This window comes from Hyaena hyaena, unplaced genomic scaffold, assembly GCF_003009895.1.
Source record: "Hyaena hyaena isolate Hyena2069 unplaced genomic scaffold, ASM300989v1 scaffold_63, whole genome shotgun sequence".
Classification (NCBI taxonomy): domain Eukaryota; kingdom Metazoa; phylum Chordata; class Mammalia; order Carnivora; family Hyaenidae; genus Hyaena; species Hyaena hyaena.
In genome coordinates this window covers 3,222,029-3,243,664 of record NW_024080695.1, presented here as the reverse complement: position 1 = coordinate 3,243,664, position 21,636 = coordinate 3,222,029, and the positions used below count along the sequence as shown (strand labels likewise).

General features: G+C 56.2%; 1 protein-coding gene across 5 annotated transcripts in view; it reads left to right on the top strand.

Annotated features, from left to right (window-relative positions):
* Window positions 1–20,470, top strand: part of KIAA0232 (KIAA0232 ortholog) — an 84,398-nt gene extending 63,928 nt beyond the window's left edge. For 4 of the 5 annotated variants that reach the window (XM_039232140.1, XM_039232143.1, XM_039232144.1 and 1 more), the window contains 4 exons: window positions 1,761–5,067; window positions 11,242–11,350; window positions 16,112–16,209; window positions 17,985–20,470. In XM_039232140.1, the coding sequence (XP_039088071.1) occupies window positions 1,761–5,067; window positions 11,242–11,350; window positions 16,112–16,209; window positions 17,985–18,179 (3,709 nt within the window). In that variant the 3' untranslated portion in view covers window positions 18,180–20,470. The remainder of the gene's footprint in view (window positions 1–1,760; window positions 5,068–11,241; window positions 11,351–16,111; window positions 16,210–17,984) is intronic. The other variant, XM_039232142.1, reaches the window with a different exon arrangement.
* The last annotated feature ends 1,166 nt before the right edge of the window (window positions 20,471–21,636 follow it).

Genomic DNA, 21,636 nt, shown 5'->3' with positions numbered 1-21,636 from the left:
TGAATCAGGACTTGTGCACCGAGCGAGCGAGTGGAACACGGCTGTCACTGACCGTCCGCCCGTGTGCCGTCACGCCAGTCCCCGGAGACGGCCATGGGAACGCGGGCGCGCCCTTGCTCTGCACGCAGGGAAGCCGGGGTTCCGCTGCTGCCTCCAGAGAAACGGGGGCCGGTCATTGACTTGTCCACCTTGTTTCCGGAAGGTGCCCCAAGTCCTTTGTTTGTAGGTGGTTGTTTGAATCGGCTGCTTCAAAAGCAGAACTTGCTTATTATACAATTTATTTGAATCTTCTGAACTTGTAGAACTTCAGGTGAAAATCGCTTTTACTGGTTGGTGTGTCCCCCGTGAGCCACGTGTGGCCGTTTAGCACTTGAAATGTGGCCACTTCAAGTTGAGATCTGCTGTAAATACAGAATTCTCAGATGTCAAAGACTTGGTATCAAAAAGAATGTAAAAGATTTCATTAATATTTTAAAATACCCATTATATGTTACAAGGAAACATTACGGGTATATTTGGTTCAGGAACCTATATTACTGGATTCCGTTTCACCTGTGTTTTCTTGCACTTTTAATGTGACTCCCGGGCTGTTAAAAATTATGCGTGAGGCTCACAATGCATTTCCATGAGGTAGCTCCGGTAGAGGCCGGAAAGGAGAATCAAGTATAGGCCCTTTGAAAACATGGCCTTTTCTCACCCGTGTGTGACCTTCACTCTTGCCCCCCAGGATACAGTGCCCCCCAGGCCGCCCGACTCTACTTGCTGGCGTTGGCGATCTGTCTCGCTCTGCAGTCGCCCTGGCTCCCAGCTTCTTAGCAGAGTGGAGAGTCGTCTTCTAGTCGTCGGGCCCTCTAGAAGCCGGCTCCGTGACCCTCCCCCTGCATTTCCAGCATGTGCACACAGGCTCCCGTGCCTCACACGTAGGGCTCCCCAGACAGTGACGTTTCTGGAACATCAGGGCTCTGCTGTGTCCACTTTTCCCAGTGGCTCTAGGCTGCGCCAGCAACCTCTTTCCCAAACACTCGAGCGCCCTCCCTGCTCCGTGCCGTATCTGACTCACTGCCCGGCCTGTCTCCTGAGGGAAGAACAATGGTGACAGCAGTCACGTAACAGTCCAGCTCCTCTTGTACATCAGTCCCCTCCCTCCTCACAGCTCTGGGAGGTAGGTCACGGTGTTGCCTGCGTGTCCTGGGCCATGGAGAGGGTCTGTCACATGCCCGAGGTCACACAGCTAGTCAGGCCAGGGGGTTCCCCCTCCTCCCCGTGCTCCCAGCGGCCTCGTGAGGGAAGTCCTGCGGTCACCTTTTTACAGCTGAGAACGTGGCTGGGACATCAGATGATGAGCTTCAGGGCACAAGCATAGTGAGTGACGTGAGCTGAGATGCAAATGCAGATATTTCTTATCAAGAGCCGACATTCTTTCCACTGCACTGTACTTGTCCTTTGTTGACTTCTCAATTAAAACTTTGAAGATAAAAACCGTCATCTTCCCTAGTTTCTAAATATTCTTAGAGTGCTCCTCTCTGTGCCGAGCATAAAGGTGCTCGAGATATGGGACTCCATGTAAAGCACATTTCACTGCGTTACTCATTTTTTTAAAGTTCATGGTTCGTGGGTGACGTCAGTGTTGACTGTTAAAATGAGCGCCCCCGCCCGCTCCCCCTCCCCCTCCCCCCTCTCCCCTCCCTGCGGGACAGTGTCGTTCTGCTGTATCATGTATGTCTGAGGGCCGGCCTTGAAGTCTTTCCTCTGTGTTCCAGGTACTACGAAGCCTTTCCCCCGCTGTCCGAGAAGCCAGTCTGCCTGCAGGAGATCATGACCGTGTGGAACAAGTCCAAAGTCTGTTCTTACTCCAGCTCCTCTTCGTCGTCCACAGCGCCGCCGGCCAGCACAGACACGTCCTCCCCCAAAGACTGCAACAGCGAAGGCGAAGCCGTCAAGGAGAGGAGCGGCGACGTGACGGCCGCCGTGCACGACAGAGCCCAGGGCGCGGGCAGGAGCGAGGAGGAGGGCCAGCTCGCCCGGGGCGCTGCGGAGGAGAAGCCCGCCTCGTACAAAAAGCAGGTCCGACACAAACCCGAGGGAAGGATTCGCCCTCGCTCGTGGTCTTCCGGCTCGAGCGAGGCGGGCTCAAGTTCCAGCGGTCCTCAGGGAGAATTCAAGGCCTCCGTGAAGTGCGTGAAAGTTCGACACAAGACGCGAGAAGTTCGAAACAAGAAAGGGCGGAACGGGCCGGGCAGGCTCTCGCTGAAGGCCGGCGACAAGGCCGAGCGGGTCATCCATGCCGCCGGCGGCGGCGGCAGCAGCAGCAGCGGTGGCGGGGGAGGCGGGGGCCCCGTCAAGCCGCTGTGCCGGCGCGGGAAGAGGCCCCTGAAGGACCCGGGGAGGCGGGACCCCGCGGGCGCCGAGGGAAGAGACGTGTCCCTGGAGAGCAGAAACGACAGGGAGTACAAGGAGGAGCCGCTGTGGTACACCGAGCCGATTGCCGAGTATTTCGTCCCCCTGAGCAGGAGGAGTAAGCTGGAGACCACGTACCGACGCAGGCCCGAGGCGAGCGAGCTGCCGGCCGCGGCGGTGGACGAGCTGTCCGAGTCCGTGCGCGGCCTCTGCCTCAGCAATGGCAACGTGCATAAAGCATACCTCGCGGCAGGTACTTTCATTGACGGTCACTTCGTGGAAATGCCTGCGGTCATCGACGAGGAGGTGGACCTCCCTGGGACCTCATTCTGTCCTCTCCCAGAGGACAGCGGGTATCTGGATGGTATTCATCTGTCCGAATTAACACACTTCTATGAAGTGGACATTGATCAATCCATGTTGGATCCTGGTGCCTCAGAAACCATGCAAGGAGAAAGTCGGATTTTGAATATGATTCGACAGAAAAGCAAAGAGAAAACCGATTTTGAGGCCGAATGTTGCATAGTGTTAGACGGGATGGAGTTGGAAGGGGAACGTGCAATATGGACAGATTGTACCAGCTCCGTGGGCGCTGAGGGCCCGCTCCTGCAAGAGCTCGGCAACCTGGCCCAGTTCTGGGAGTGCTGCTCGTGCAGCTCCGGCGACGCCGACGGGGAGAGCTTCGGGGGTGAGTCTCCGGTCAGGCTCTCCCCGATCCTGGACGGCACGGCGCTCAATCCCCACTTGCTTGCTGGCAATCAGGAGCTCTTTTCGGATATTAATGAAGGATCTGGTATAAACTCTTGTTTTTCAGTGTTTGAAGTGCAATGCAGTAACTCTGTTTTACCGTTTTCTTTTGAAACACTCAACTTGGGAAATGACGACACGGATTCTAGTGCTAATCTGCTTGGGAAAACACAGTCTAGATTGCTAATATGGACCAAAAATAGTGCCTTTGAAGAAAACGAACACTGTTCCAATCTCTCAACGAGAACTTGTAGCCCATGGTCCCATTCGGAAGAAACACGTTCAGACAACGAGACGTTGAATATTCCGTTGGAAGAGGCCACGCAGTTTAATGCAGAAGATATGAATTACGTAGTTCCTAGGGTCTCATCAAATTACGTAGAGGAAGAACTTTTAGATTTTTTGCAAGACGAAACCGGCCAGCAAAACGGTAGAACGTTAGGAGAACTTCCTACCTTAGTTTTCAAAACAAAATCTAAACTAGAATCTGTCTGTGGTATTCAGCTAGAGCAGAAGGCGGAACCCAGACCCCTGGACACGGCACGAGGGTGTGGCGAGCGCGGCCCCCGCGGCGGTGGCGGGTACGGCTCCGGGATTATCAAGGACATCTGGACGAAGATGGGCGACGGGGGTTCTGGAGCCGCGGCGGACGTGGAGCGGCTGGACGAGGAGCTGTTTCCAACGGATGTCAACAACTACTGCTGCTGCCTGGACGCCGAGGCCGAGGCCGAGGCCCTCCAGGAGCCTCACAAGGCCGTGCAGAGGTCAGAGTACCGGCTGTGGGAGGGCCAGAAAGAGAGCCCCGAGAAGAGAGCTTTCGTCTCCGGGGAGCTGTCGAAGGTGGATGGCGGCGACTACACCACCCCCTCGAAGCCCTGGGACGTGGCCCAGGAGAAGAACACTTTCATTCTCGGAGGGGTCTACGGCGAGCTCAAGACCTTCAGCAGCGACGGGGAGTGGGCGGTCGTCCCGCCCGGCCACGCCAAAGGAAGTCTGCTCCAGTGTGCGGCCTCTGACGTGGTGACCATCGCGGGGACGGATGTCTTCATGACCCCGGGGAACAGTTTTGCTCCTGGTCACAGGCAGCTGTGGAAACCCTTTGTGTCGTTCGACCAGAACGATCCGCCGAGGAGTGGGGAAAATGGGTTAAATAAGGGATTCTCGTTTATCTTCCATGAAGACTTACTAGGAGCTTGTGGCAACTTTCAGGTGGAGGATCCTGGGCTCGAATATTCCTTCTCTTCCTTTGACTTGAGCAATCCGTTCTCACAGGTTCTGCACGTAGAGTGTTCGTTCGAACCCGAAGGGATTGCCTCTTTCAGCCCTAGTTTTAAACCCAAATCCATCCTCTGCTCTGATTCTGACAGCGAAGTTTTTCACCCCAGAATATGCGGCGTCGACAGAACACAGTACAGGGCCATTCGGATCTCTCCGAGGACTCACTTCCGCCCCATTTCTGCATCGGAGCTGTCCCCGGGGGGAGGGAGCGAGTCAGAGTTTGAATCTGAGAAAGATGAAGCCAGTGTTCCCGTCGCTTCCCAAGCTGATGCGTTTGAAGACCCACAGGCAGATCTCCAGCCGCTGGAAGAAGATGCGGAGAAAGAAGGCCATTACTACGGAAAATCGGAGCTCGAGTCTGGAAAGTTCCTTCCCAGGCTAAAAAAGTCCGGCATGGAAAAGAGCGCTCAGACCTCCCTGGATTCTCAGGAGGAGGCAGCCGGGATTCTGCCGGTGGGCAAGCGGAGTCCGTGTTTGGAGTGCGGCAGGGGCGAGTCTCCGCACAACGCTTTGGAGAGCCCGGCAGCGAACTGTAAGATAACGGCACAGTGCGAGGAGGAAGTTAGTAATTTTTGCAGTTGCAAAGCAGGCTGCCAGTTCCCTGCCTATGAAGATAACCCTGTGTCTTCGGGACAGCTGGAGGAGGTAGGTGTCCGCGCCTGTTGGGGCTTGAGGAAGGTTGTGGCTAGGACTTGAATGTGAGAGCAGCCGTGTCAGGCCGTGAGAGAGAGGGTGAGTTTGTTGGGAGATGAGCTTAAACATCTTAAAACATAACGTTCTCCTGACTTTACCGAAGGACTTCAGATGGGTTTGATCTTTAGGAATTTGGGCTCGGCCGTAGACGGCTTCTGCAGAGGCGTGAACAGACGCGTTTAAATCACAGGCTAGGAGGCGCTCGGGGGCTGCCTTGGGCTCCACGGCCTGTGCTCCGGGCAAAACCGGACCGGCCGGACCCGGGAGGTGACAAATGAGGAAGTGGCCGTGAACTATGCCGAAGCCCTTTGCTCTCCTCGGAAGCCGGAAGCCGGAGCCGAGGGTTTCCTTACATACCGAGCCCACCCGAGGGCCTCCGAGACGCACATCCATCGGAGACCGTAGGCTTCACACGAAGGACAAATTGCGTCCGTTTCGAGCGCTGGCACGTGGATTGTGGTACGTGTGAAGGCCAGGCCACAGTCCACGTGCGCCAGCAGGGCTTCCGCGGAACTAAGCCGAGGCTCCTCACTCCCTGCCACGTCCACATTCCTCGAGCTGTGAGGATGATGGGTTCAGTCTGCCAGACGAGGTTCATTAGTGGTGGTAGTTTTGTGAATGGGAGTCACTGTACCCTTTGAGTATTCGTGAGAAGTGGCTTGAGGTTAGGTGGAGTGCGCAAGAAACAACCCTTGAGGTAACCTGTTCCACCAAGAAGCACAGTGATCTGCCTGTTTCTCAGCCGTTACTTGATGGGCAGCGCCCGGCCTTTCTCCAGGAGCAGCTTGTTAAAGAGAGAGTTGGAGGTGTCTGCTTGTCCTGCCACCAGCGGCCAGAGAGCCCCTGGGTCCTCCCTGCCATCTGTCCCTGTGCCCCTCCACCCACCTCTCTCGTATCCACATCCTGCCCATACCCCCTGTACCTCAAGGCTCCCAGGTCCCACCGCCTTTCGACCGCTCCCTAATTCTCCCTCTCTCCTTCTCCTCCCGCATCAGAAATAACTTCTCCCTTCTCCTTCACGCACCTTGTGCCTCTTTTTCTCTTGCGTTTTCCGTTTATTAAATGCTTATTTTTGAGAGCGAGAGAGAGACAGTGAGAGCCAGGGAAGGGGCAGAGAGAGTGGGAGACAGAACCTGAAGCAGGCTCCGGGCTCTGAGCTGTCAGCTTGGAGCCCGACTCCAGGCTTGAACTCAGAGAGCCGCGAGATCGAGACCGGAGCCGAAGTCGGACGCTCAGCTGACTGAGCCATCCAGGCGCCCCGCATTTCCCATTTTTCATGAGTCAGTTGTGTACTTTTTCCTCGTTAGGTTATAAACTCCTTATGGATACAGACTCGCCCCTTCTCACTTGCGGGGTCAGTGCCTGAGTGGCACCTGAGTGCGTGTGGTGACAGGAGGCTCCCCAGAGACTCACTGCTCTGATTAGCCCACCTGGAGACCCCCAGAGACGCGTAAACCGAACCCCACAGAAACCTTGAAATCCGAGCTGCCAGGAGTGAAAACCAGTAACGTTGTTACCCTTTATCTGTTTGTTGATTGCTCCGCTTTTTATCCTTGAACATTCCTTTATGTACTTTGTATTTCACCTGGTTCCAGATTGGGAAGAAAGAAAAAGAGAGGAGAAGCGAGATTCTGCATCATACCACTGCCATAATCCTTCGCTTTCTAGTATGTTGATAGATTTATATGTTCTCAGAATTCTGGGTTGTCTTGGAAAGCTTCTAGTACAGTCCTCAGAGGGCCTCGCGGGGTCGACCACGAGTCTCCCTGTAACTGCTGCTCTCGGCCCCAGCCTCTGGGCCGAGGTGCTGCGTGTAGAGTGGTGTCAGAGCCCACATCAGAGAGCGTTCTGAGGTCTGGAGAGGTTGGGAGATGGTGTGACAGGACAGCAGGGCCAGGCTGGGACCGGAGTGTCCACGTTTCCACCCCCACACGGCCGGTCAGTCCCGGGGAGTCCCCGTGCATGGCCTTCCTGGGAGGGGGCAGTCTGCGAGCCCCGCTATAAAGGTCACGATTTAAAGTCCACCTGTTTCAGAGCAAGTGGACTAAAATGTAGGAATTCTAGGGGCTCCTGGCTGGCTCAGTGGCAGAGCACCGACTCTTGATCTCAGGGTCGTGAGTTCAAGCCCCACGTTGGGTGTGGAGTTTACTTGAAGATAACATAATTTAAAAAAAAAAAAAAAAACTTAAAATGTAGGAATTCTAATAACATTGGTGCCCAGGAACGTGGATTCTTTTCAAAAGTTGTTTAGTTCAGCCAACTTCAGCAGACATGTTTTGAATACCTGTTAGGTGCCTGTCTCTTGCCCTTGAAGAGTTCAGTCTCGGCACAAAGACCAGTGTGTAAGCAGAGTATTTATTTTAATTGAAATCGGTACTTTAGTCGTAGGGTCCCAACCCAGAAGGCACCGGAGGGCCTGTCCACACAGGGAGCAGGGCCCTCCCAGCAGCCGAGTGTGCGCTGCGGCACGGCCTTCCGGGATACTTCATGCCTGTGGGAGCAAATCCTCCCGCACGTGTGTTCCTTCTTCTCTTCTGTCTTTTCACAGAAATGGCAGGTTGTTACAATCCCTTTTCCTTTTCGGTTCCCTGCACACTCTTCCACGGTGTGGGCGGCTGCACTGTGATTTCCGTAGCCACTTCCTTGTCGCTTAGGGCATTTGGGCAGATGTGATCGTAGCTCACACGGTAGATGGCGCGGCAGAGGTGAGCCCAGGAGGCGGGGGAGCCCAGAGCAGAGCCCTCCTGGCAGTGAGGGTCCCAGGGCAGAAGGAACAGCCTGAGCAGAGGTGAAAGGGCCCGGAGCTTCTCACGCATGTAGGGCGCCGGCCAGCAGTTAGCTCGCGGCTCCTGAGGCACAGAGTACAAGTGGGGAGCGCCGGGCGTGCCTCCGGCGTCCGTGTTTGTGCCTGAGGTGGAGGCGATGATGTCCTTGTCGTTCACTTGGTCGCTGACTTGCTGCCTGCGCTTTGCCGCACAAAGCACAGAGGGTTGGGCCGTCTTCGGGAGTTCATGGTCTGGCCAGGAGAGGAGGCCTGGCGGGCAGAGGCTCCGACGCGTGGGGGGCGTGGCGCCCGGCCCACCTGTGCCACCAACCCCCGCGTCCAGGACAGAGCCCCGAGTGTCCCCCGCGGGGCGCTCGCTGTCAGTAAGGAAGGACTCGTCTTCCACACACTCTGCGCCCCTACGTTTGTGTTTTTTCCTTTCCCTCCAGACCTGGTAACTGAGGGCTGACTGTGGCCGAGGGGCACGTTCCAGTGCTCTTCCCGGAGGAGGGACACCGGTCACCTTGGTCCTGCAGGACCTGGGAGCTCAGTGGGAGTTCTGGGCAGGGCCACTACCCAGCCCCCGGCTCCTAGAGAACTTGAGTGTCCCATCTGGGACCAGAAACCTTTCTGGTCGGGCTTTCGAATGTTTCTTGGGAACCTGCTCTATAAGCTGATTATAGCGTTCGCTGGTGTGCCAGCGCCAGAGAGAGGGCACACCGGGTGCCTGGAGGACTTGCCAAGAAGTAGGGGCTCAGGCCGGCTCTCAGCAAAGGTGCGATTTGAAGACAGGCTTGCAGGAGAGGCAGAGCGGAGCTGCGACAGAGGCACCTGGCCCGCCCTGCTGTGTTCTCGCCTAGTTTCCCTTCCTCCATCCCCCGCCAACCAGAAGTTGAATCCGCGCATACAGTGGACGTTATTTATGTAAAGCGTGGTCATCTTTGCTGGGCAACCCAGAGGTTGGAGATAGCGGAGTGGAAAGAGGCCGTAAGATAATGCAGCTTCATCGAATGTGTATTCACTGTAGCATCGAACAGCACAGAGAAGTCTCTGCCTTTGGAGTTGACATTCAAGGGGAGGACGCACAAAACATCCTAAAACCATAGCAGAAACTGGCGTGGCTTTAACAGTGGTTTCAGCCCGGGGGCGGGGGGCTGGGGGGGGCTGGGGGGCGGGGGAGGCAGAGGATAGCACACCAGAGAATCCGGGACCTGCATGCAGGTGGAGCCTTTTCTTCAGGCCACGGACATTGAGTATCCGCTTTGTGTGTGCCCTGTCCCCGGGGGTGCACAGGCCCATGGGACGTGGACCCTGCCCTCGAGCGGCTCCCTGCCTGTCCTGCTCCAGCCTCCTGTGCGCCCCGGCCGGCCCCCACCCTCCGGGGTGAGTTCTCTTCCCTTTTCTTAACCTGGCCCCGCCCCCGAGGTCCCCAGCCGGGGGCTACACGGAGCCGGAGCCGTGTAACTGCCCTCGCAGGAGGAAAAGCTCATCCCTCCACAGCTGCCCGGGACGCAGGTAGGACCTTGTTGCCTCCGGATCCATGTGCCTTCAGTGGTGCCTTGGGGACGTGGGCGACTGTTCTGTCCAGGGGCCCTCTTGCTGCTCCCGAGTAACACTAAGCTGTCATCCGGCAGAGGGTGGGTGCGCCTTAGAGTGAAGGCAGGGCCCTTCCAGAAAGCTCTCAGGGTTCTGTGAATTATGTGCTGGGCGCAGGTAATTACATTGAACGCTGTGGACCTTGGCTACCGCTGGCTTCATTTGCATGAGGCCACACCTGTGAGTTCTGCTTAGTGGAGGTGCCGACCCGCTAGTGTCGAGTAAGCTCGTGGGGGGTGGGGAGGAGCTTTGTGAACAGTGACTGGCCTCTACGGACAGACAGTACATGTCTTCAGTTTCTCCTTGGAGAATATTCCCGCAAAGATATGTGACATGAAAAATGAAACTTTGGGGTGTTTCCCATTAGTTAAATAATAATAAATACATTATTGAATCAAAAAGTTTTCGACCCATGAAACTAGTAACAGAATCCTGTCAGAGGACTGATGACCATTGGCCGCTAAACTAGCTCAGTTTCGAACTTGAACTCGTACTGGATCATCCTCTGAAGCAGTGAAGACGCATACAGCGTTCACAGGCCTTGTGTGCATTTAGTCTCACCGTCCTCTGGTCTCAGCTAAGCAGATGCTTGGGTTCTAAAGACCTTGCCTGTTGGTCATTTGCTGCCTGTACAGCTCCCTTCTCTTCCACATGGTCTCTGACCCCCTCCTGCCCGAGTGTGTGAAGGAGAAGAGGCCCTCCCTTTTCTCCAGAGCACCACACACCGGTGGGGACTTGGGGGCCGCCTGTTACTTCTCTGCGTTTCCAAAGTAGAGAAATTACCTTATCTGGGATGTTTATGGGGAATATTCTGCCTTGTAAGAGTTTGGTTGTGTTTTGCGGCGCCCAGGTGGCTCAGTCGGTTAAGCATCCGACTTTGGCTCAGGTCATGATCTCACGGTTTGTGGGTTTGAGCCCTGCGTTGGGCTCTTTGCTGACAGCTCAGAGCCTGGAGCCTGCTTCAGATTCTGTGTCTCCCTCTCTCTCTGACCCTCCCCTACTCATGCTGTCTGTCTGTGTCTCTCTCTCAGAAATAAATAAAACATTAAAAAAAAAAAAAAAGTTTGGTTGTATCTTTAAAAAGGTTTTCATTCCGTTTCCATTATAAGTGCTTTTTAAGAAAAACTTTTTTTTTTAAATTTTTTAAAATGTTTTTTATTTCTGAGGTGGGGGGAGAGCGAGCGTGAGCAGGGGAGGGTCAGAGAGAGAGGGAGACACAGAATCTGAAGCAGGCTCCAGGCTCTGAGCTGTCAGCATAGAGCTTGATGCGAACCGTGAGATCATGACCTAAGCTAAAGTCGGACACTTAACCGACTGAGCCACCCAGGCATCCCAAGAAAAACTTCTTTTATATGCTGTGAACACTTTGGCTTTTCAAGTTCTCCTAGTTGGGGTGCCTGGGTTCGAGCCCCACATTGGGTGGAGAAATTACTTAAAAATAGAATCTTTAAAATAAATAAATAAATTCACTTTGTCTGGAATAGTATTAAAATACAAAAAGAAAAAGTCATCAGTTTGGGGCGCCTGAGTGGCTCAAGTTGGTTATGCATCCACCTCTCCATCTCAGCTCAGGTCTCGATCTCAGGGTCTTGAGTTCAAGCCCCACATTGTGCTCTGTGCCGGGCATGAAGCCTACTTTAAAAAAAGAAAAAAAGTCATCTTAAAAATCCTGGATTTATAATTCATAGTTAATAATGTTTGAATTTTCTCTTTTGTAAGTTTATATAAGTTTGTAAACTTCTTCTGTGTTCGTTTAACCTCAACAGTTTCCTGTATTGAACACTGATGTTCAAGGAATGAATAGAAGTCAAGAAAAACAGACTTGGTGGGAAAAAGCTTTGTACTCTCCCCTTTTTCCTGCATCGGAGTGTGAAGGTAAGGAGGCCTGTGTTTGCTCATTGATTCTTTCGTTCAGATCTCTAATTCATTACGAGCAGTTCTCTCGCTATGAATATCATCAATATCAGTCCAAAAACCACTTACCAAGAGGCTTTCGTCCGGCACGGGGGACACGGAGATGAGTGCGAGCTGTGTCCTGCCCTTGGCCTGATGTGGGGAAAGGCAATGGGAGACATGAAGCAGGACCGGCCTGCCTTCGCCCAGATCTGGGCAGGATCCCAGTGACGCGGGGTGGAGGTCATCAGCTACGGGGAGAATCTTCTGGAAGGTGTCCAGGTTGGGGAGCCCGGGAAGGGCAGAGCCCGGGAAGGAGGATCTCTGGCAGGTGGCCGCACAGGGACCCGTTGCGCCCAGCTTGGGTGTGGCTGAGGCCAGAGAGGCAGATGGGGAAGGAGCCCATCAGGAGGTCAGGGAGCTCTGCTGAATTAGGTCACGTTTAACATGCAGGAAGGGAAGGTCGTTTAACAGATTGCAAATTGGAGGGTAACTCATCAGGTATGTGTTTTGTTTTTTAATACTTTAAAATTTATTAATTTTGAGAGAGAGTGGAGGAGGGGCAGGGAAAGAATCCCAAGGAGGCTCTGCACTGTCAGCATGGAGCCCGATGTGCAGCTTGAACTCATGAAACTGTGCGATCATGACCTAGGCTGAAACCGAGTCTGATGCTTAACCAAGTGAGTCACCCAGGCGCCCCTTCTGACAGAGTGGAAAGGGAATTGGAAAGCGGACGACACAGACCGGGACTCCAGGCTCCTGTGGGGGGCCTGGGAGTGACAGGGTCCGTGGCTGGCCTCAGGCGCTGCTGGGGGGGGGGGGCGATGGGAGAGCGGTGGGGGGAGGTTTCGGAGAGGAGGCCGGGGCCGCGAGTGAGTCTCTGTGACGAGCGAGCAGCGTGGGGGGGATTGAAGGGGGACAGGCGGCGGGGGGCGTGGGGCAGTAGCACATTTGGTCTGTGAGCCTCCCGGTTGAGCATACCCAGAAGCTATAACACGTCTGGACGTGAAGTCTGGGGGGTGGCGAGGACGGAAAAGGCCGTGGGCTTGCTCCAGGGGGTGGGGTTCCAGACTGCGGCGGGCTCCTGGCTGGGCTGCCCGGCCCCTGTGGGCTGCAGCCTCTGAGTCCCTCCTGTTTGAGCCGGAAGGGGCGTGTAAGCCGTCTGTTAGTACTTCCACATTTGTGGGTCTGTCGTATCTCCGGTTGTTTTGTGACCTCCCTTGCTGGCCACCGTGCCTTGTGCAGCCTGGCGCTCAGGACGCCTGCACTGGGCTAGGCCTCCCTTCGCAGCCCAGCCTCGCTGCCAGGGTGGAAGGCGGGGTATTTGCTTCTCTCTTTGCTGCGAGCCCACAACGCCTCCCCCAAAGCTGGTCTTCCTCCTTCCCAGAGACTTCATTTTTAGCCTCTTGGTTTACTTAACCGCATTTATTAAAGGTCTGTTGGCCTTACCATTAGCCAATATCTGGGTCCCCTTTTAATATTTACCAGGTGCTCTCAGTCTTTCCTTATACGTTGGCCCCACTGTAGCCTTGTGAGATGTCAACCGAAGTTTTCAGATGAGGAAGCCTGAGATTCAGGTTTGGTGATCTGTGCGTAATCATGCATTAGCCATCGAGCTCAGGCTTACACCCAAGCTGTCTTCCTGTGGTCCAGAAGCTTTGTTCTCTATAGTAGCTGTGTGTACTTGGTGCCGAGGGGGGCGCCGGGGTGATGGGAATGCAAATCTGGCCTTGACATGTGTCTGTCCTGCTGCACGGGGTGAGTGTGTCAAGTCAGAGATGAGTTAACTGGAATATAGGTAAAGGAGGCCGTGTGCCCCACAGTCGGGCAGCGAGAGGGCCTCCCAGAAAGTGCCAGAGGGAGAGAGGGATGTGGCAGCAGGCAGGGCCGGGGATCAAGGAAGACCAGTCCCTTTGGGAGAGTAGGGTGATTTTCAGATACTGAGTTCGTGCTTTGTTAGCGTGTCAAGGGCCATCTTCACAGCCTTAGTCTAGTTCTCTGTCGTTAGTACGGGGTCCGTCCTGGCTCTCCCCTGTGGGTCCTTGGCTCCTGTGCCAGGCGGGTGATGTACGTGAAGGCAAGTGCACGATGCTTTCTTTAGCTGTGAGGTGACAAATAGAGAAACTCTCAGAGGACAGGCAATGTTGACCAAGCTTTTGGATGACCTTCTGCTCACAGCTGTGTCAGATCCCTGCCCGGTCACCTGGTGCTGATGGTGACGCCATGGTCCTGTCAGCCTGTAGGGATGGGGGCACACGGTCCCAGGGGCGGGTTAGCCAGGAAACCAGCGAGCCTGTCGCCCACTCACGGAAGGGGCCACGTGTCTCCCCTCTGCCCCTGAGGCTCCCAGCTTGGCTGATGATTGACGCCAAGCGCATGCTGCTCTGACTAGGGGGTGGACCTGGAAACTTCTGGTCTCCCCGGGAAGCGGGTGGGTGGGGAGGGGAGGCCATGCCCTTATACAGTAAGGTAGGAGCCAGGAGGCTCAGCGAGGTGGGTTCTCCCGGCACCCTGCAGCAGGGGGCCCCGTCTGGCCTGGAAGCCCCCTGCCCCACCCCCTGCACCCCGGACCCTGCTGGCCTTGCTGTGTGTGGCCACATGCACTTCTTATGTGCCCACCTCGTGCCAGGCGCCAGGCACCAGGAACGCAGGGGCAGAAGGGTCTCTTTCTTGCTCTCCTGATGGGCAGACGTCCAAGCAGAAACCGGAGGGGGTAGGGACACAAGCCATGTGATGGCGGGGCCGCCTGCAGGGAGAGGCGCCCGGTCGGAAGCCCCGTCTGGTGCGGGAGCAGGATGCCTTCGGCAAACCTCGGTGGGCCTGGCAGAGGGGAGCTGTGCGGGAGTGCGGGGGGCTGGGGTCAGCCAGGAGCAGGGAGCCGGGGCGCAGGGGACCTGATACTCTGTGCCCTGACAGATCGTCCGGGTGGGGTGCTCTAGAGCTCTCCCTGCTGGATTCGGAACGTGTGGAAGGCTCGCTGTAAGCGTGGGCATTATTTAGGTCTTGCAGAGGAAGCCGTGCAGGGACACTGCAGAGGTGATGGTTTCGGGAGACAGAACGGAGCTGGACTGCGGTGCCTCCGTTGCCAGCTGCTGGCCCCGGGGCAGCGACCAGACCTCTGTGTCTCCATCGTCTGTATTTGTAAACAGAGGCTAAACACTATGCCTCTGGAGGCGATACTTGGAGGAGGGGCGCGCATCGCGTGGGCCTGCGGCGTGGCCCTAGCCTGCAACGTGGGACCGTCCACGTGAGGCTGTGAACGGCGTCCATGGTCAGCACTGCCTTTTCCTAACGCCCCAGGCAGCACACTCTCCTTTCATGCGTACAGAACCCCTAAAGCAGGACAGGGAGGGGAAGGGGTCCACGGGGGGGGGTCTCGGGGGGCTGGATCCAGCTCTGTCCGGGCACGTCTCCTAGTCCAGGAAATCATCTCCTTCCCTGATCCACTCGCTTACCTGGTTCACGTGGTAAGGAGCTGGGTGTGGCGTGGGGACCGCAAAAACTGGGTCAGGTGACTGGCTGGGACGGCTGAACAAGCTGGGGTCTGGGTTCGTAGCAGCAATAGTTGTCTCTGGGCGCCAGCGCCGTGTTGGGAGTGCACACGGCCATAGCTGTACCTTGCACAGGACTCCGTGAGGCCATGTGGGGACCCTGTGTCAGAGATGAGGGAGCTGGGGCTCAGAGGGACGGTGGCCTGCCCTGTTGTATCACAGGTGCAGGCAGAACCGGGGCTCCGCTGATGTCCATCCGTCTGGTCCCAGAGCCCAAGCTGGTAACCTTGAGGTCTGAGACCGCAGAGAGAGCCAGAGGCCACGGGGAGGGAGGTGTGGCCTGCGCAGCCTCAGTGAGGGCCGTCCCGTGGGCTCAGCAGCCCTGGAGCGCCGACCCCGTCATCTCTGGTCGTACGTGGGGCGCACGCCAGCTCTTTGAGCATCTCGTGACTGGGCCACAGGCAGCGGGAGGCAGTTGCTTGGTTGGGAGCGTTAAGGGACTCTGACACAGGGATTCAAAGCCAGGGTCCGAGTCAGGCCGGTGCGTAGGAGGCCGGTCTAGGCGAAGATGTGGCGGCGGGGGGGGGGTGTCGGCCCTCGGCGCGCATCAGAGCCCCCCGGGAGCTCGTCAGACCTGCTGCCTGACCCTGGCCCAGCGTGGTTCGGTCAGGATTTCGGGGGGCCGGCCAGACTCTTCTCCAAGCTCCAGGATTGAGAACCTTTGCCTTCAGTGATTTCTGATTCCTTCTAATTGTAGCCTCCAGTTCCATCCCCTCCGGGGGCCGCTTACCTGCTCAGACCGCGCGCCTCCTTTCTCTTGCCCGTTGCCCAGATGCTGGAGTGTGGTGTGGACCTGGGCGGGGAAGCAAGGCTGCGACTCTCCTGGGTCGCTCCTCCTGTCTGCAGTCCCTTTGGTCATTTGTCACATTACAGGGGCGAGTATGTTTGTGGTGAACGAGTGTCCCTCGGTGTGATGACGGGCATGTGTGTCAGACCAGCCTGTTTTTTAATAACTCGATAAACAGTTTATCAGAAGAATTCTTAAACGGGCATGGCAGCTTGCTCGTGCACACCCGGCTGGCCGGTGACGACCATGCCTGCTGTTAGTGACAGCCTCAACCCCTCAGAGGGCTGGGGGACCTAACTGATCTGACTTTTCAGCAAAAAATGAAACGAATGCATGTTTCATAACCGTGTCTTAATGCAATTTCCCCCCCTTCCCTCTTTTCCCTTCTCCACTCAAAATGATAAGAATGTTATACAAATACCAAGGGAGAGCATGGTATAGAAGAGAGTCCAGATGGGAAAGGCATGCCCCGTAACGAAGAGCATCTGTTAGATTTTAATAGGGTAAGTGGACTGTCCGCCTTACTAACTTACTAACGGCCACACACCCCCCCTTGCCACTCAGGCTGGAGCCTGGGAGCCCGGGGAGCCCCCCCCCCATCCGGGGTCCCCCAGCTGCGTGGGTGTGACCGTCCTCCTCCGTGGCGCTCAGCCCACGTCTGCATCACCTCCCACCTCGTCCGCCTATCTCCTGGCCTTCCCCGAGCCTGTCCCCCCTCCGCCGTGAGCCCTTGGGTGGGTGCCACCACAGAGCCCTCCCAGCGGCCTCCGCCTTCCCGTTCCCGGGTCTCCGCCCCGGCACCGGGCCGCGTCGGGTCTCTCTGAGCTCCCGGCAGGCAGGCATCTAATGAATTGAAAGAAACGTGTCTGTCTGCTCCGTGTCGGCTCAGGCCCCGTGAGGACTTTCCCCCAAAGCACCCAGGGGCCCGTGGGCCTCCCCCGCCAGTGTTCCCCGCCTTGGCCAGTGGCGCCCTGCCGCACCCCAGCCCGGAAGCCGCTCTCTGGCCTCTGTCACCTTCACACACCGTTCGGCCCCGGCCGCCCCACCCGTCAGCTGTTGTACCTCCTTCCGCCTCCGTCCCCCGCGCCCTGTCCAGGCCCGGTGTCCCCTCGCTGGCCCTCACGACACCTGACGGGTGCTGTCACTGTGCCGTTCTGCACCGACTCAGGCCCGCGTGTCTGACCACAAGTGTAGCCATGAGCTGTGGCCTCTGCTGGGACTCTGCGACTCACACTCCTAACCACGGTGGCCTTCTGTCGCTGCGCTCTGCCCTTGCGTGCCTCCGGCCTCACGCCCTCCCTTCTCCCTCCTTCCACGCAGCTGTCTTTCTGCTTCCGCCTCGGGGGCCAACCAGGGACTGCGCTGCCAGTTGGAAACGGGGTTGTCGTGACTGTGACGGGTGGGGGTGCGGCTCCTGTGACTCGGGCGGGGGTGCTGGTCGCTGTGACGGGGCGGGCTGGTTACTACGGGGGTGGGGACGCTGCTAATTACGGTGGCTTGGAGGGTGCTGCTGGTTACTTTAAGTGGCCGGTGGGGGTGGCACGCTGCCGGTAACTGCGGGAAGGAGGCCTTGTCAGTCACTTGGGGGGTGGGGAGCATCCCAGCTGCTGCGGATGGTGGGGTGCTACCGTCACTCCCCCTGAGTTGGGGGGGGCATTGGTCATTCCTGTGACCAGGGAGGGGCTGCCATTTGCATTCAGCATCCTGGGGGACAGAGGCACAGACCACCTGGTGTGGGGGGGCAGTCCCACACAACGGGGTTTGTAGGGCTCCAGGTCCGAGGCCCGGTCTCGGGCAAGCTCTGGCTCTTACTTCTGTGGGGCTCACTCTCCACCCTCCCGGGAGCACTCGAGAAGAACTGCCTTCCCTGCCCACCTGTCTGGAGTGTGTGCGCGGGTCCCGTCTCCCCTTCCTCGCTGCCCATCACCTGGTTCGCACCACAGCGTGTGGTTGTGTGGTTGTGTGTGTTGGTTTGCTTGTTGCAGGCTCCCTGCGCCGGCCTCGTCCCCACCCGGGCTCGGCACTTAGACTGTTTGTCGTGGCCCCGACACGCAGTGTGTTGTGTCCCTGGACCGAACATACACGGGTAGGGCGCTCGGTCCAGGAGGAGACGCTGTTTGTTTTGCTTAGAAGCAGTAAGACCCTTCACGATCTGTAACTCCCCCCAAGAAAACCATCGATTTGTTACTGAATCTCTGTGTATCAAGAGTGTGTTGCACGTAGCCCCCATGAGAAGAATCTGGCTTTTGATCTGTTGAAACTGTTCCTTCAATCCCAGGTGTCTTCTGTTTATGAAGCGAGGTGTGCAGGAGAGAGAGACGCCGGAGCAAAACCCAACGGCTTCCGCAGAAAGACCTCCTCCAGCGCCGGCTCCGGCTCCGACGGCTCCGGCTCCGAAGGCTCCAGCTTGGACGGCGGGGGCGAGTGGGCGGGCCCTGGCGAAGAGGAGCTCTTTTCTCGAACTCATCTCTAAACCTGCAGCGTAGTGCAAATTAATTTTTGAAAACGATCTGTGATGGCAAATTACCCTTTTGTGAGGCCTGTTAATCTAAACAACAACTTAGGGTTCTGCTTCAATTAACTGATTCAGATCAGCAATTATCTTTCTCTTCTTGCTTATTTTAGAGTTGAGGACAGCTATCCTGTTGAAGATTTTTTTTTTTTCCAAGCTGTTAAATTCTTGGCCATTTGAAATAGACTAGATTGTGTTGTCGAATCAAGAATGGGTGTGCATGTGCTTGTCTGGAAGTTTCACTGCTTTCCACGCTTCTGCAGCTCCCATCCTCCTGGCTGCGGCCCCGTCCCTGGTACCCTAGCGCCGCGGCGGCCGCAGCCACTTCCACGCTCCAGAGACCTGAGCTTTGGGACCTCTAGGCTTTGTTCTCTAAGAACTGGGACATAAGTACCTTCCCCTGCGACGGATCGGGGCCTTTCCGAAGGCCGGAGGGGAGCATGGGTGACTCATCCACGGTGTTCGTTCAGTCAGATCTCATGTACACTGGAGTAGGAGCTGCGAGGAGGGTGTGCTTTTAGACACTTACTCAAGACTGTGTTTTCTATCTTAGGACTTCCCCTCCCCCCCTCGAGGATCATGGAAGATACTGTGATGTGTGATTTTCTTGCTAACTGAAGGAGCCAAGGCCTTGGGGTGTGGGCGTAGCGTTTGAGGCCAAGTGGGGGAAGAGCGTACCCCCAGCCTGTTCTTACGTTGCAGTTACATTTCTGCCAAAACACCCCTTCTGGGTTATTTGTGGTTTGGATCTTAGTTGCAAATTACGGTCTTCTGGTGACCTCCGTTGAATCGAAGCCTCCAGAACTCGAAATGGCAAGTGCTTGACGTGCAGTAAGGGCCGCCTCGGCACCCCGAAGAAACCTCGGCTGCTGCAGCTAGCTCCTGTGGTGGCTGCGATTTAGTAGAGCTTAGATCTCATTTTGTGTTTGAGAGAATGTTCTGGGCAAGTTGTGTTGGTGGGTGGGGGGCGGGGAGAGGAACCGTTCCCCCCACCTGTGCGATTGCTTCATGGGACTCGCCTTCCGCTCTGGCGGGGACCCTGGGGGTCAGTCCATCTCGTACAGTCCCATCTGCTCACGACGGCCGCCCCCTGGGCGGCAGGTGAAGCTGGGGGGGGGGGGGGCGAGGTTTGGGAAACCACGTTGTTTTTCTTTCTAATGAACTCATTATTCAAAAACAAACAACAAAACAAAACCCCCGATTCTGTAGGCTCGGTTTAGCTCGTCCGTGATGTCAGGAAGGGCAGAAAAGCGCGACGGGGGCGAGAGCGCTTCACCGCTGCTCCCGGCAGGCAGCGCGGGACCGGCCGGGGCCACGTGGCCGACACCCACGAGGCGCTCGGGCCCTGGGTGGTGTTGCCGTTCTCGCCCCAGGTGGCACGGGCGACCCCAGTGGGGTGTGTCCTCGCTCTGACGTGCCTGACGGACGCTCAGCTCGGATGCCCCCATGCGGCAGGGTTCGTTTTTATACAGCACATCTTTTGACACTTTAAAGTGGGTGCGTGTGCGTGTGTGTGTGCGTGTGCGCGCGCGTGTGCAAGGTTTACGTTGCTGTTATTTATTTTACAGACTTTATAAGGTTTTATGTATTTTTCTTTCTTCCGGAGCTTCCTAAAACGTGATTAGCATCTGCACTGAAATACAATTTAACAGCAAAGGCAAAAAAAAAAAAAAAAAAAAAAATTGGAAGTTGTAAATTCCTAAAATCACTACGGTGACGATCAGTTTAGAAATCGTTGCTCGATGTAGCAGAGACCAAATAAATCTATTTCAGACACAACCTTTAGCTCAGTTGATTTTGGACAGCTGCTTTGTATCAAGACAGGGCTGTGGGTGACGCCGGTGCTGACTTCCCTGCGCACCGGCGGCGGGAAGGCCCTGTACCTTCCACGGGGGGTGGGGGTGGGGATGGGTTCTCAACGGGCAGGGGACTCACGGGTGATGTATTTATGTGTTTTCGTAGCTCAGTGGCTGGAGGCCGGGGGCTTTCAGCAGCCGAGTCGAGCGTGTGGTTTTTAGTTTTGTGAATGGATGATCACAAAGAAAAGCATCTTTTATTAAAAAGTTGGCAAAACGCTGAAACGCACTGTGGCGTGAGGCGCGTTGCGCACCCGGAGCACCGACGTCCCCGTTCTCCACCCCTGGGCTCGGGGTGTGTCCCCGTGGTCATGTTGTTCCGATCTCACGTCCGCCAGAGTAACTGATTTCTTGTTTTCTTGTGGAGTTAACACCAAATAAAAAGTTTGAAAAGCAGCTGGTTGTCTTCCTTGATCGCAGCAAAGGTTCTCGGGTGACGAGCCCTGGCCTCGTCTTCACCGAGCGCGGAGGGACATGGCAGGTGTCCCGGTCACATGGTTCAGATGCAGGGGGCTCAGCCCTCCCGCGGGCGTTTCGGGGTGTCGGCGGCGCCGCTCCGCCGTATCTGCCCGCTGACACCCCGCCCCAGCCACTGCCTGTCTCTGGCACAGAACACAGGTTTCTGTCCGTAGCTGCAGACAAAACTTCGTCTTTTTGTTCCATGGGGGGGGGGGGGGGGGGGGGGGGGGGGCATACACGAACGTGGTCCTTGTAGAAAAAGAAATCAGGATATTTTTTAAAGTATGAGGGAAAAGCCGTCCGTACTTCCTTCGCCGTGAGGTGGGAGCCGCTCACATTCGTGCACAGCACTTTTCTGGACGGCAGAGTGTAGATGGGAACATATATATGTAGAGAGAGAAGTTTACAGGAAAGGGCGGCCCTCCACCCGCTCTGTAACTTGGGAAATAGGTGTTTACTCAGATGTCCTTTCGTGGCGGGAGCCGTAGATCCAGCTTCTAGCTGTGTTACCCCGTGCTCGGCTGCCGTGGGCTCCTCAGTGCTCGGCACTTACAACGGTCCTTTGACCGTGTCTTCTGTGTTGTGAATGGCACTTCTGTGGACGCCTTCAGACCCGCGTGTCCTGAAAGGGGCCCCCGGCCTGTGGAGCACCCGCGCCTGTCGCCATGTCCCCGGCCCGTTGCTTGCCTGTCCCTTTTCTCCCCACCTGCCGGCGGACACTCAGCGCTGGTTATTTGAGGCCAGTGCTTTTCCAGGCTGGCATTTGTCCTTCATCTGGGGCAGAGGAGAAGCATCCACGTTTTTTGTCACCCATTTTTTTTTTTATGGTTTCTGGGATGTGTAGGCATGTTTTTTAAATGCTTTCTTCACCTTACAAGAGTATAAAAATATGCTTCTATGTTTTTCTAGAACCCATATTCTTTATGTAGAGTCGATTTTTTTTCCCCCTTAAGTAAGCTCTACGTGCAGTGTGGGGCTTGAACTCATGACCTGGACAGAGATCAAGAGTCGCCGTGGCTCTACTGACTGGCCCAGCCAGACGCCCCCGTACAGGTGATCCTTGAATCGTGTGTATTATATATAAGGAGCAAAGCTTAAGGATT